Source organism: Caloenas nicobarica, chromosome 25 (assembly GCF_036013445.1).
Source record: "Caloenas nicobarica isolate bCalNic1 chromosome 25, bCalNic1.hap1, whole genome shotgun sequence".
Taxonomy (NCBI): Eukaryota; Metazoa; Chordata; class Aves; order Columbiformes; family Columbidae; genus Caloenas; species Caloenas nicobarica.
In genome coordinates this window covers 4,767,061-4,779,980 of record NC_088269.1, presented here as the reverse complement: position 1 = coordinate 4,779,980, position 12,920 = coordinate 4,767,061, and the positions used below count along the sequence as shown (strand labels likewise).

Here is a 12,920-nt window from a genome sequence, read left to right as displayed (position 1 = left end):
GGTCTCCATGGTCTCCCCACGGAGGCACCGAATTCCCGCAGCCCCCAGGAGGGATCAGCCCTTTGCTGCCGGACGTGTGTGTGTCCGGGGGGGGGGTGTCCCTGCCAGGCAGGGGGGCAGGCAGGCTCAGCCCCCCACCTTCAGCGCTATCAGGACACGGTGGCTTTAATTAAACATCCCCAGGGAGGGAGGGAGGGACGGCGATGGTCCCGCCCGCCCCTCCTGCGCTCCCCGCCAGCGTGTGCGCGGGGAAAACCAGAGGAATAAACGCTTCTGCTGGGGGTACCGGGGGTCGGGACACCCCCCCGGGGTAGCCCCGCCCAGCCCCGCCCAGCCCCGCCCAGCCCAGCCCCACCCAGCCCCGCCCAGCCCCGCCCCTCCGCCCTGCCCCATAAAGCGGCGGAGGAGCCGCGGGGCCGCTCCGCCCTGCCCGGCTCCCAGTGTCCCCTCCCCGGCTCCCAGTGTCCCCTCCCCGGCTCCCGGTGTCCCCCCCAGCCCGGGGATGTTGCGCCGCCGCGGAGCTTTCAGCGTGGAGCCGCTCCGCGGTGAGTCGGTGGTCCCGGGGGCTATGGGAGAGACCCCCGAGCAGCTGGGGGGGTTCCCTGGTGTCTGGGTTGGATTGAGGGGGGGGGTCCCTGAAGCCCTCAGCCTGCTGGAGGGGATCCTCGGGGATCCCTGGTTTGGGGTGTCTGTGCTGGAGGGGAGCCCCCGCGGTCTCTAGACCCCTAGTTTGTGCCCCCCCCCTGCTGGGAGGGGCTCAGGGTGCTGATTGTGCTGGAAATTCAAACCAGGTTTTGCCTTCCAGTGTTTGGGCTGATGAGCCTGAGTGTGCACCGGGGTCAAGGCCACTGGGTCCCTGTATGCGGTGTGGGGGGCCCAAAAACCCATGGGCCATCGCTATGTGCCCCCCAGCTCAGGCTGTGCTGGGACCCCCTCCAGCAGCAAACCCTGGGGAGTATTGGGGATCTAAGCTGGAGCTGTGAACTCGGGGGACCCCCCAGCAGCTCCCACAGGGGATGTTTTTGCTCTCTTGGTGATGGGGAACCTCCTGTGCCCCCCTCACCCTGTCAGTGCCCACCACCCTGGTGGGGCTCCGAGCCCCAGTGAGGGATGGGGAGGAAAGCAGCCCCCCCGACACATGGGGCTGTCCCGTACAGCCCCTGAAGCCCATGGAAATTCGGTGTGTGGGTGCAGGGCTGCCAGGAGCCATTGGTGCCGGGGCGGAGGGGCCCCCCCACGGCATTGCTGGGATTCATGCGGCCTCTGAACGGTGGGATTGTCCTCTGGCTGCTTGTGGCCTCCCGGTGCTGCCTCCCGCACCGGCACCAGCCTCACCAGACCCACCAGGGTAGGAATTTGGGGGCGCTGGGACCCCTTGGCCATGAATTCAGCCCTGAGCAGGGTTTCCCAAAAGCGATGGGATTCATCCAGCGCTCGGCTGTCTGCCGATGCCCAAACCGCCCTCTCGCCTTCCCGGTTGGGTTGGGAAGGGAGCCCTTAACCACCGGCCCAGCCAGTATCGCCAATCCCAAATCCTGCGAGGAACCAGTTGGGAACCAGTCCTGTAATGAGGTGCCTCTGGATACAGGGCCCGTCGCCGGCTGGGCTGGTATAAAAGGCAGCGCCGGGACACGCGCCTGGCAGTCGGCTCCGGCTCTCGGCGATGTGGGGGGGCTCCCGCGCTGGCTGGAAGAGGAGGTTCAGCGGCTGTGAGTGCCTGGGGGGGGTGAGCCTCCGAGCAAGGGTTTGCCAGGGGGGTGGGCAGCTCTGCACCCCGAGTTGAGTGCCGGGAGGGTGCCAAAGCTTCGCTCCCCGCCTCGCTGAGCCCTCGCCTGTGGCCTGGCTGGGAAGAGAGGTGAGAGCCGAGACCGACGCTGCAATCCCACCCTGAGCTGTAGGGTGGTGGGCAGTGCGTCCCAGTGATGCCCCCTCTGCCGGGGGTCCCTGGAGCCATCCTGCGGTGCGGGGAGGATGGATTCCATGGCTCTGCTGTGTTTGGGGTGGGCTGGCACCGAGCTGGAGCGAGGTGTGGTGAGAACCATCGCTTGTGCAGCCCCCACCTGGTTGGGGTGAGGACCACGGGTGCTCCCCAGGAGCTCAGCAACACGGGGAAGGAGTGAGGATGGGGCTGGGCACAGGGACGTGCTTTTGGGGCGCAGCAAGAACATGTTGTCGTATGAGCATCCCTGGCACAGGGCAGGGCTGTGGGGACCCTCCAAAGCAGGGTCACCAGGCAGGGGGCTGTAACTGTGTGGCACGGGGCGCGGCTGGAGCTGCCGAAGGGTGATTTGGGGGGCCGGGAGGGGTGCCAGGCCAGGCCATGCAGGGGGTGGTGACTGTGCCCTGCCTGTGCCAGGGAACCCCCCCCCATCTGATGCCACCTGGCCTCCCTTGCCCCGCAGATGGTCCCTGGGAGACAGCGGAGAGCTGCGTGGTACCCACCTCTGCCAGCGTCTACCGGCGGCTGCAGGAGAGCCCGCGGCAGCCCCCGGGGGGCATGAGCACCTGGGGACCCCCCCCCCCACCAGCCCTCTCCCCCAGTAGCCCCCTGGCAAGCGGGGGACTCCTCAAGTCTGAATCGGAGGACTCCGGGGTGGAGATGGCCAGCAACGAGCACTCCCCCTGCACCCCCCTGGGCTCTGAGAGCAGCTTCTCCCTCGACGGCGGCCCCCTGGAGAAGAAGAGCCCCCCAAGAGAGGAGCCGGGCCGCGAGCCCCCCCGAACGCCCCGCAGCCGCTCGGCCAGCAAGAAGCTGGTGCAGGCAGCGCAGCACAGCAAGAGGCAGCGGCTGCCCGGGCGCTGCCCACGTCCGCGGGGAGAACACGCGTGGGACCCTCGGGAGCAGGAGGAGCCCAGCGCGGCGGACCCCGAGGGAGCGGTGGGTGCTGGGGAGGGGGTGGATGTGGCTGCGGGGGGGGCGCTCGGCCCCCTGGCAGGCCTTGAGCCCCCCCTCGCCCGCAGGCTGTACCTGGGCAGGGGCTGCGGTACCTGGAGCACGTCTGCCAGATGCTGGAGCGCCTGGCCCGGCTGCAGCAGGACAACCGGCTCCTCCGGCAGCAGGTGGGGGATGCCCGCAGCACCTGCCCTGACGCCACGGTGAGGGCCGGGGGTGCTCGGGGGGGTGCTGGGGGGGGTCCCAGCTCACACCTCGCATCTCCTCACCCACAGCCCACCCGGGACGCCCCGGGACAGGATCCCATGTGGAGGGGTGAGCGGTTCCGCCCGCGCTCCTGCTCGGACAGCCAAGCGCCAGGTGAGCGGGGTGGGACACAGGGATGCGGGGGCCATGCCTGGTTTAACCCCCCCACCCCAACCATGCAGCGTCTGACCCCGGCCCGTGCCAGAGGATGTGGGGACACTCTGCCAGCTCCCCCAGCCTGCTGGACCCCTCTGAGAGCGGGATGGGCGCCCCGGCGGTGGACAAGGTAGGGGTGGGGGTGACGGGGGGGGCCGGGGGGGTCCCGCACGTCGCCCCCATCACTGACAGCCGCGTCTCCCCCAGGACAGGCGCTCGCACTGGGGCCGGGTGAAGGTTCTGCTCACCCGCCTCACCCGCCGCTCGCTGCGGGGGGGCCGGTGCAGGTAGGACCGGGGGGGGTCCCGGTCGCGCTGCCACCCCTGGATGGAGGAGCCGCGCTGCACCTATTGCGTCACACCCCGCCCCGTGACGTCACGCCCACCCGGGGCCGGACCCCGGCCGGCCGCTGCACCCCCCTCACCCCCCCAATAAAACCTTTTCACTGAAAAAGAGGCGGCTCTTTGCGAGACGATGCGCTGTTGCGCGGTGACGTCACTCTCAACCCGGCGTGACGTCACGGCCGCATCACTTCCGAGCGCGTTTCCAGCCCCTTTGTCCGCCCGGCCCGAGCGGCTGCCGCCCCCCACCCTCCCCGGGTGCCCCCCGAACCCCCTCCCGGGGCGGGACGGGCACCCACGGACTTGGGCGGGGGGCTCAACCCCTTTTTCCCCCGCTCTGCCGCAGGTGGGTGGGGAGGGGGCGTCGGGACGGGAGATGCTCCCGATCTCACGGCAGGTGGGGGGGAACAGCGGGCGTTGCTGGAGGGGGGGGTCACCAGCCTGCAGGAGGTTCGGGGCGGTGGACGAGGCGGTTTTGTGCGGGGGGGACGCTCCGCCGCGGTGTTTCGGTGCTGCTGGAGCCCCTCATCGTGGGGACGGGCCGGGTGCCGCCGGTGGGGAAGATGCTGCTGAAAGCTGCCTGCAGGTGCTCTCCGACCAGGTACCCCCATTATCCCCTCCACCCCTCCTCTTTCCTGACAATTCCCTACCATGACTTGGTTTTTCCCTTCCCGCAGCCTCTCCCGAGCCCCCCGGCCCCGCTCCCCGCTGTGCCCCCCCGGGCAGCAGCCGAGCATCCCCGGGGCCCAGCGCCTGCTCCTGCATCCCGCGCCCCTTCCCGGGAAAGGTGAGTGCTCGTCCTTACCGCGGGGGACGGGTCCGGGTGGCGGGGGGTCCCTGGCTGTGAGCGCAGCAGGATCGGAGGGTGCTGTAGGTGTTTGGGTTTTCTGGAGCAGGCTCACTCCTGGGGGGTGCCGTGGGGTTTTATGATCGTTGTTCCCCCTCCCCAGCAGTGAATCTCCTCCCATCGCCCCATCTGCTCACCTGGGGAGATGCTTGGGGCCAGGACCAAAGGGCAGAGATGCAGGTGGATGATCAGGGTAGGGATGTGTCCCTGCTGTGTGTGGGGGGGACATCTGGGCAGCCCCCACCCCACTGCCCTGCACCTTTTGTGCCTTTTGGAGCACTCAACAGCCACCCGGGCCAGACATCAAGACAAGGACACCATCCCTCCTGGGTGCTCTGGCTACGCAGTGACTTTTGGGGGATATTTGTGGTCAGAGAGGATCTCTCTGGTTTCTGTCAGTCCCGGGGCAGCCGGTTCTGTGCTCCCACACATGGGGCCTGCTTTCAGATGAGCCCCAACGCCCTCGACGTGGATCTCTGCCCCCAGCCCCTTCTGCGATGCCAGGGAGATGCGGTGGCAGCATCCAGCTGCCCCACGGCTTCTGCAACCTCCGCCTGGGCTGGCTGGACACCTTCCCCCGTGCCGGTGGTACCCTGGCTGCATCCCGGTGCCTGACCCCGAGAACGATGCTGAGGATGCTCTGGGCGATGCTGAGGTGAGGAGGAGGAGGGTGCGTTGTTGCTCAGGTGATGGCCTTGGTGCTTCCCAACCCCCTGGAGCAAGGGAAAGCTCCTGAGCACCCAAAAAAGCAAATCGAGGTGAGGATCCAGGCGTGTGCTGGACTCAGCACTCCCGGCGAGGGTTAATTCACCCGGTTTTGGGGGAAAGCCCTTTGGTTTGGTGCTGCGCTGTCATCTGTGTTTACTGCTGGACTGGTTGTGTCTGCAAAACTTGGTCTTGTCCCCAAAGGGGTCAGGAGATTTGGAGAGGAAGGGGGACAGTCGGGATGCTGTAATGCAGCTGGGCTCACTGTGTGTCTCTTCTTAGCTCCTGCTGGGGAGGAAAGAGGATGAAGGTGTGTGAACGGTCCCTGTCACGGGATGGCCCCATCCTGACGCTGACCCCATGGTCCTGAGTGGGACAGGCTGGGCTGGACCCGAGCAGTTACGCGAAGCGGTGAGTGCCCCCCGATTGGGCATCCCTTCATCCCTTCATCCCTTCCCTCAGCTTTCTGGAGGTCCGAGCACTGCTGCGCTGCACTCAGTAGCGTTCCAGAAGTGCACCGCATCATCGAGTTAATTTTCCCTTTCTCCCAGCTCTCCCCACTAACGCTGGGATCTCTAGGGTGGTGCAAGAAATCCGTAATTGTCCACTTTTACTATGTGAGACGGATTCCTCCCCCCAGCCCTGCAAATCGCTGCTTGTTCAGGAGCAGATTTCCAGAGCACAGCAGCGTTTGCAGCGCTGGGAATGCTCAGGTTAAGTTTCCATGAGTGAAATTTCTTTGGTGTTTTTTTGAGCAGAACGGCAGGAGGAGCTGCTGGCCCAGAGCAGGAGCTGCGCTTTGCTGAGCAGCTCCGGGGATGCGGGGTTTAAAGACAGGGAGGATGTACTGGAGGGAGAGGGAGGTTGCTGGGGATTGGGGTCACACAGTGATGTGGATTTAGGGGAGCCCAGGTAGGGTTTAATCCAGCTGCAGCACCTCTAGGCCATGGAGCAGCCGGCCAAGAGGTCTCTGGAGCTGGCGCAGGGTCTGTTGGGGCTCAGGTCCCCAAGTGTCACCCGTGGAAGAGTGTGGCCCTTGCTGGGGTGCATGGGCTCAGCTCCATGCATGGCAGTTTATATATATATGTAAATATAGCATCCCCGCTCCGGGTAACCGTGGCAACTGGTTTTATTTTGCTTCAACCCGGCCCAGCATGTGATGTGGTGGGGAAGGAACAGCTGAGGGAGGGTGAAGTTTGGGGTGCTGGGGAGGAGGTTTGGTTGAGTCCCAGTGGGGACCGGCCAGGACTCAGGTGCAGACTGGGCAGGGGATGCTCTTGAACTGGGGCTTTGCTCTGTGTCCCTGGGGACAGTCACCAGCCCCTCTGTGTCAGGGCTCTGGTCCCATCCCCATCACTCCTGTCTTTGCAGCCTCCCTGCTGGGGAAGGTTTTATGGGGGTCCAGCTCCCCGCTCTCTGCTGGGATTCCCTGGGGCACCCCCTGCTGTGACACAGGGTCCCATTTGCCGAATTAATGGACCGGTGGGATGTGGTGGCGATTTTCCTGCTGGACATCTGGGCATCCTCGTGCCAACCCAAGGCAGAGAAAGGACCCGGAGGAGAAGCCGCGGAGCTGAGGCTTTGCCGTGGGGCCCTGTGTGGTGACACCAGGTGACATGCCAGCTTGGGTGTCCCAAAAGACGGTTTTATTTCTGCAGGTGCTTGGACAGGGCTGTGGAGAGACACTGGAGAAGATCCTGCTCTGGGTGACAGCTCCCAGCACCTTCTCTTCCCACTCCCTCCTAAACGGGGCAGTTTTTAGCAAGAAATCAAGTCCCCTGAGCAGTCACGGCTGCACGGAAGGAAGAGGAGCTCTTTGGTAGGTGTAGGGATGCTGGTGGCTCTGCTGGAGATTTTGGGGTGGGTGACGAGTTGTTCTTGTTCCAGGAACTCCCCTCTGCTGCCTCCTGCCTCCAACGTCATGATGCTCAACCCAGGGAAGTCACTGGAGAAAATGGAGCAGCCGCCTCGGCCCGGAAAGCAAAATCCAGGCTGGGTAAGCTGAGATGCGCTGGGATGCGGGGTCCCGTCTTCGCAAGCCGCCGGTCACCCCCTTTTCTCTTTTCTTCTAGACTAAGGAACCAGCATCCAGCTGCTCTCACCAGCAGAGGGTGACATCCCCGCTCGCCTGGGTGTCACACGCTGGGGATGGTGGCAGGGTCCCCAAGAGTCTTTTCTGTCCCCATCCTCTCCCTGCGCAGCCAGGGCAGCTGTAGGGATGCTCGTGGTTTGCTCTGACCCTTTTTTTGCGTTTAATGGAAGCCTTTTTGGGTAGGGAATCGTGTGTGTGTGTGTATCGGAGACAGGACAAGGACCTCCAGTGCTCTGAGCTGGATGCACAAATTGGGGGCCAGACCAGCTTTTTTTAGGATGGAGGGACTCAAACACGGGGGCTGGTGCTCGTTGTGCTGCTCGGGGGAATCTCTGGACGCTGCTGTGGCCATAGCGCATTCTCTTGCTGCGTTTACCATTCACTGTATTTGATCGTAAAACTGTATTTTTTGTGCTTTTGAACCCGTTTTCTTTCTGTGTCTCTTCGGGTGCTGCTCAGTCCCTCTTTCCCCTTTTCCAGCCCCTTAATATCGCTCTTAAAATGACACCTCCAAAGCAATAGCGTCCTGCTGTGGCCGGGGGATGTGGCAGCCCCTGGGGGGCTGTTCCCCGTGTCCCCCCCGCAGTGACAGGCAGGTGGCAGCAGAGGGCACCAGCACCCCTGTGATACTGACCCCAGCTGCCAAAAAATCTTTATTGGAGCCTTCGTGCCCTCACCCCCCAAAAGTGGCTACAGTTGACTCGGGCTGTGGAGCCCCCCCAGACCCCCTAATTTTCCCTGGCTTTGCTCCCACCTGGGTTATATTTCCCTTTTGCATCCCCCCGCTTCCTCTGCCTTGGGGTCCCATCGCCCCCTCGGTGAGCACCCATTGCTGTGCAGATGTGCACCCCGCCCTGTGCCCCCCGAGCTGTGGGGCAAGAGGCACTTTACACTATTCCTGCTTAAAATAGGAATTCATGCTTAAAATGGGGCGGATTCAGGGCATGGCATCACTTGATGCTCAGCATGGGAAGTCTGGCCCTTTCATCACCCTCTCCTGATGCCTCAAAAAATGGAATTTAAATGCTTTTACTCTCCCCCTTGAGGGGGGTAATGGAGTCTTAAGGCACAAAATAAATGTCCCAGCAGCAGCTGCAGGAGTGGCCATGTCCTCCTGCCAGAAAGGGACTGGGAAGGGCCGGCAGCGCCCAGCCTGCTCCCCATCTTCAGCTCTGCTGCAAACACCTATTTAAGGCAAAACCTGGTCTTAGGGCAGGCAGAGACAATCCAGATGTCTTTTGCAAACAGCTGGCTGGAGGGGGGAGCCGTGCTGTGCCCCCCAGGCAATACTGCAGGGGTAAAGCCCCCCGGGAGGGAGGAGGTGTGGACGAGGGGTGCTCCCCAGCCCCTTCCCCATCACCAACATCCCCCTGCGATGCTCAGTCGTCGGCCACGATGGACAGAGCGCGCAGCTCGCTCAGCTTGGCGTCGTTCTCCCGCTCCCGCTGCTCGTCGCTCAAGCCGGGCCGGTCGATCTGCGCCGTCAGGTCCCCGAAAATCTTGTGCATCTCGGTGTAGTAGACAACCTGGGGTAGGGGGAGGAGAAAGATGGGGGGTGAGTGGAGCCAGCCCCTCGCCTCAGCATTGCGCGTTCTAAAATAGCTCCCTCCCATGTGTTGGTGCCACCCCCTTAGATTATTACAACTCAACACATTTTAATAACGCGCTGCCCTTCTCTGCTCGTTTCCCATCTGGGGAGCTGCGTGCACGGGGCTGCCACCGTCCCCCCTGTGCAGCCACCGTCCCCGTGCCACAGCCGGGGTGTCACCGGTGTCACCGGGTTCTGCGACAGGTCCCTGGTCACTGCGCACGGGCAGCAAGCACGGCGAGCATTGCGCCTGGCACAAAGCAACAGGGAAGCGGGGTGGGGGGGGGTGTTAATAATGTGCTAATTAGTACCGCCAATTAACTCCGGCAGCGAGCGGTGCTTCGGTGGAGCGGGAGTTGGTGGGTCTGCGCAGGCAGATGGCACCAGTGCGGGTGCTGTGCTGGAGGAGAGCAGGCAGCGAGCCCTGCCTGCGGGCAGGGGGGCAGGATCAGGGACCCCCAGCTTGGGGGGCCGCTGTGCCCCACAGGAGGAGGGCAATGGGCGTTACCTGGCCTGGGCATCCCCCCAGATGTGGCGGGGAGATGCTGCCTCTCGGCGGGACGATGCGTTGCCCCCATTTTGCAGAAGGGCACGGGCGAGGCCGGGCGGGCACCAGCATCTCAGGAGCAGAGCCACACGCGGTCTCCATGGAGACCGGCTCCCCTAATCCTGCTCAAAATGAGGCTTATTTTGAGATGCTGGGGACCCACACGCCTTGTGCGGTCCCCATTGGAGGGTGGCACAGCTGGATGCCGGAGCTCAGTGCCCCTTGTCCCCAGCCTGGTGTCAGATGGGCTCGGTTCAGTCACATATGGCCAAGCAGCGCTGCCAATTCCAGCACAGAAAAGGCACCGGCACATTGAAATGAATCTCCCTGGGGCCTGGGGAGCTGCTGCCCCACCAGAATTGTCCCCTGTGCCCCCCAACACCAGCATCCGCAGCAGCATCTTCTCCGTATTGAATGGGCAAAGCAGAGCAAATATTTTGTTCTCTTCCCCTCCCCGCCCACCTGCTGCTGCCATCGAGCCTTTCCCGTGGGAGAGGCCGGGTCCCCGCGGGTCTCCTTGGGGACGCTCTTGTCCCCTAGTAAGACCCAGTGCCTAAACCAGCATACATCTCCTGTGCTTTATTGATCCCCTGATGCTCTTCTCCTGCTGAAACATGGGATGAAAACCATCGCTGCCTCTCTGGGGTGGGGGGTCCCCGCATTGGGGTGGGTGCTGGGGAGGGGGATGCACCCCAGACGGCGGGCGCTGATGGCTCCAGCAGCGGGGGGCCCCTGCGGCACCCCCTGCCTGCAGCTCGGTACTTTTCCAGCTATGGATGCCATATGCTGCGTCCCCATCCCAGCAAATCCCAGCTCGCCTTTGAGACCGAGCCAAGGGCCCCGAGTCCACCTGTCTTGAACTAATTCTGTTCCGGGACACCCTGTTCTCCTCATTTTCTATAGATCGCATTTACAGTGCCACAGCCGGGCAGTGTTTATGTCAGCCCTACACAAAACAAAAGCCCGGGGTCGCTGCCAGGGCTGGACAGTCCCATGGACAGTCCTGCCTCGCAACCCCCATGTTTTTCCCATTTCATAAAAAAAAAAAAAAAAAAAAAAGAGGAGTATCATGTTTTCTAGCAGGAAAACAAAGAGCACGGCGGGAAGGAAGTTTTGTTACACTCGCACCAGCGACGGGGCTCCAAATCTCCCCCTTTCATCTTCGTTTGGCCGCTTCAAAGTCCCCAGCCAGGGAAATATTTGCCTCGGTTGGCTCGGTCCCGGGCATGTGGGTGGACACAAGTATTTGGTGTTGAATGTTACAGCCCCAGTGAGCTCGGGACATGTCACACCCGGCACTGGGGACGGTGGCCAAGCTGTGCCATGGGAATTCACGGCTGCGAGGGTCTCGGTGGGTTAAAGACTTAAAGCTGCTGCTCCTGAGATGGTTTGAAGTGGGGTCCTTCCCTTTGCCATGGCTGGGTTGTTCCTGGAGGGAATGGATGTGTTCACAGCTCATCGTTGTGCTGGCCAGTGACGCTTGTCTCACTTTAACCCCTTTGCTTTCTCCAAGGCCAAAGCAAAAGGGAAAACTACAGTTTTGCACCTTCAAGTGGTGGGTTTGACCTGGGGACAAGCAACTGCAGATACCAAGAAAGAGCTGACCCCTGCCTGCCCCTTTCCCTGAGCACCCCGGACCAACCGTCGCCCCTAGAAGCACCTGCAGAAAGAAGCTGGAAACAGAAATTCCATTGAGTAACGTGAAACCCCTGAGATGCTCAATAAGCTCCAGGAGGCGTGGAGGGAGAGGGAGAACGCGGGAAGCAGTGGCGGGATGAATGAGCACAGCCTGTCCCCGTGTTCCCCATCAACATCTCGCACCTGGGATGAGGATGGGGATGCTCCAGTGTCCCCCCGGCTGTGTCCCCACCTCGGTCCCTGCATGTGAGCAGCCGCTGCGGTGACTCAGGGCTCCCCGGTGCTATTCCTGGCTCACCACTGATTCATTACATTACCTTGGGCAAGTCGTTTCCTTTTTCTTTTTTTTATTCCGGCCACCTGTGATGGGGAAAACACTGCGTAGCCCCCAGGCAAGAGCTCCTGAATGGGGTGATGCTGAACCCAAGCTCAGCAGAAAGAGTTATTGGGGAGCACTGAGCTCTCCTCCCTGCAGCAGAGATGCTGTGGTCCCTCCCCGGGGATGAAGGATGCAGCCAGTGCTGGGGGAGAGGGATGCTGCTCCCATCTAGGCCGGCGGGGAGGGCTTTAGCATCCCTCTGGGCCCAGCTTTAGTCTAGCCTAGGGGGGATGCCTCAGCTTTGTGGTGATAATAAAAACGAGATTTTTTTGCTCGCCTTTCCTAACAAAAATCCCCACCTGAAGAGGGCCAAGAAACAAAATAGAGGATTCCCAAGGAAGTGGAGGGTATGAATGGAGATACTTGCAAACAGCCCAAGTTAAAAGCACCCTGCTGGCGTCTCCCAGTGCTCCCAGTACATCGTTCTCCACCCCAGGCTCCCGACAAGCTGAGGCAGCAGCCAGCTGGCAGCCGGGACCCAGCACGAGCCGAGCGAGGGACATCGCGGCCAAGGACACAGAAAGCAAAGCCGCTTCTCTTCGGAACCCGCCGGCGGCATTTGGGTTTCAAGGTCTCGTCCAAACAACCCACCCACAGTGAGTGGAGGGTTTGCAGGGAGGCGGGGAGAAGGGCCGGCGAGATTTTTGCGGTGGCTCCAGGGTGTCTGCTTATTTCGGCTGGAACAGGGAGCCCCCCAGCAGGCGATGGCAAAGGGAACAGTGAGAACAGCATCCCCAGCACCCACCCGGCCGGGCGCTTCGGCACCATCTGGTAGGTGAATCAGCCTGCAGACAACTCGCTGGCAGCTCCATGGAGAGAGAGAGAGAGACCCCCCCAAAAAATCGGAGGTGAGATGGAAACACGTGCTCCTTGCAGCCACCGCACCTGTGTCACCGCACCCGCTCCAAAATAAAAATACCGTAGGAAAATTGCCCAGCGGCACGTGGCTTTGCCCTGATCCACCCCAAGTTCAAAGGTAGATTACATCCCCAAAATGTTCCGCTCCAGCCTAAAGAAAAGGGTGAGGGGAGAAGGAAGATGAAGGAGGAGCAGAAGGAAGCGGGAGGATGGAAACCAAAGCGGGCGGGGGTTTATTTAGGCCAGCCCTTCCTGCAAAGCTTGGTGTGGAGCTGACGGAGCAGCTGCCTCTCTCTTTGCCACAAAAGAGCCTCCACATGAGCCTCGAGCATTTCCAACAAGATCCAACCCTGAGCTCAGGACCACAAACGCAAAGAGATGACACGCCCAGATGGATAAAGCCACCAAATTCCAGCGGTTGATGTAAAACCAGGGCTTGAGCCTCGTTACAGGTAATTTCAGGGGACGGGACATCATATTGTACCAGGAGTACCCCTGATATGCAGCAAATCCATGTAAAACAGCAAAAAACTCACCTCCTTTGTATTCTGCACCCCATCACCGCAGGTACCAGCAGATGCAAACCTGCTCTTCTCCCAGGACAAAGTCCAACACCTGCCCAATGTCCCA

At 62.1% G+C, this 12,920-nt stretch overlaps 2 protein-coding genes across 3 annotated transcripts in view; one reads left to right on the top strand and one right to left on the bottom strand.

Moving 5' to 3' along the window:
• Window positions 1–1,663: 1,663 nt before the first annotated feature.
• Window positions 1,664–3,586, top strand: C25H8orf58 (chromosome 25 C8orf58 homolog). The gene is made up of 6 exons (XM_065651848.1): window positions 1,664–1,709; window positions 2,403–2,878; window positions 2,962–3,096; window positions 3,169–3,253; window positions 3,322–3,425; window positions 3,503–3,586. Exons 1-6 carry the CDS (start codon window positions 1,664–1,666, stop codon window positions 3,584–3,586), a joined length of 930 nt encoding a protein of 309 aa, XP_065507920.1.
• Window positions 3,587–6,376: 2,790 nt separating this feature from the next.
• Window positions 6,377–12,920, bottom strand: part of BIN3 (bridging integrator 3) — a 37,876-nt gene continuing 31,332 nt past the window's right edge. Inside the window, exon 7 of one of the 2 annotated variants that reach the window (XM_065651743.1) lies at window positions 6,377–8,806. In XM_065651743.1, coding sequence (XP_065507815.1) covers window positions 8,660–8,806 — 147 coding nt within the window. In that variant the 3' untranslated portion in view covers window positions 6,377–8,659. The remainder of the gene's footprint in view (window positions 8,807–12,920) is intronic. The other variant, XM_065651742.1, reaches the window with a different exon arrangement.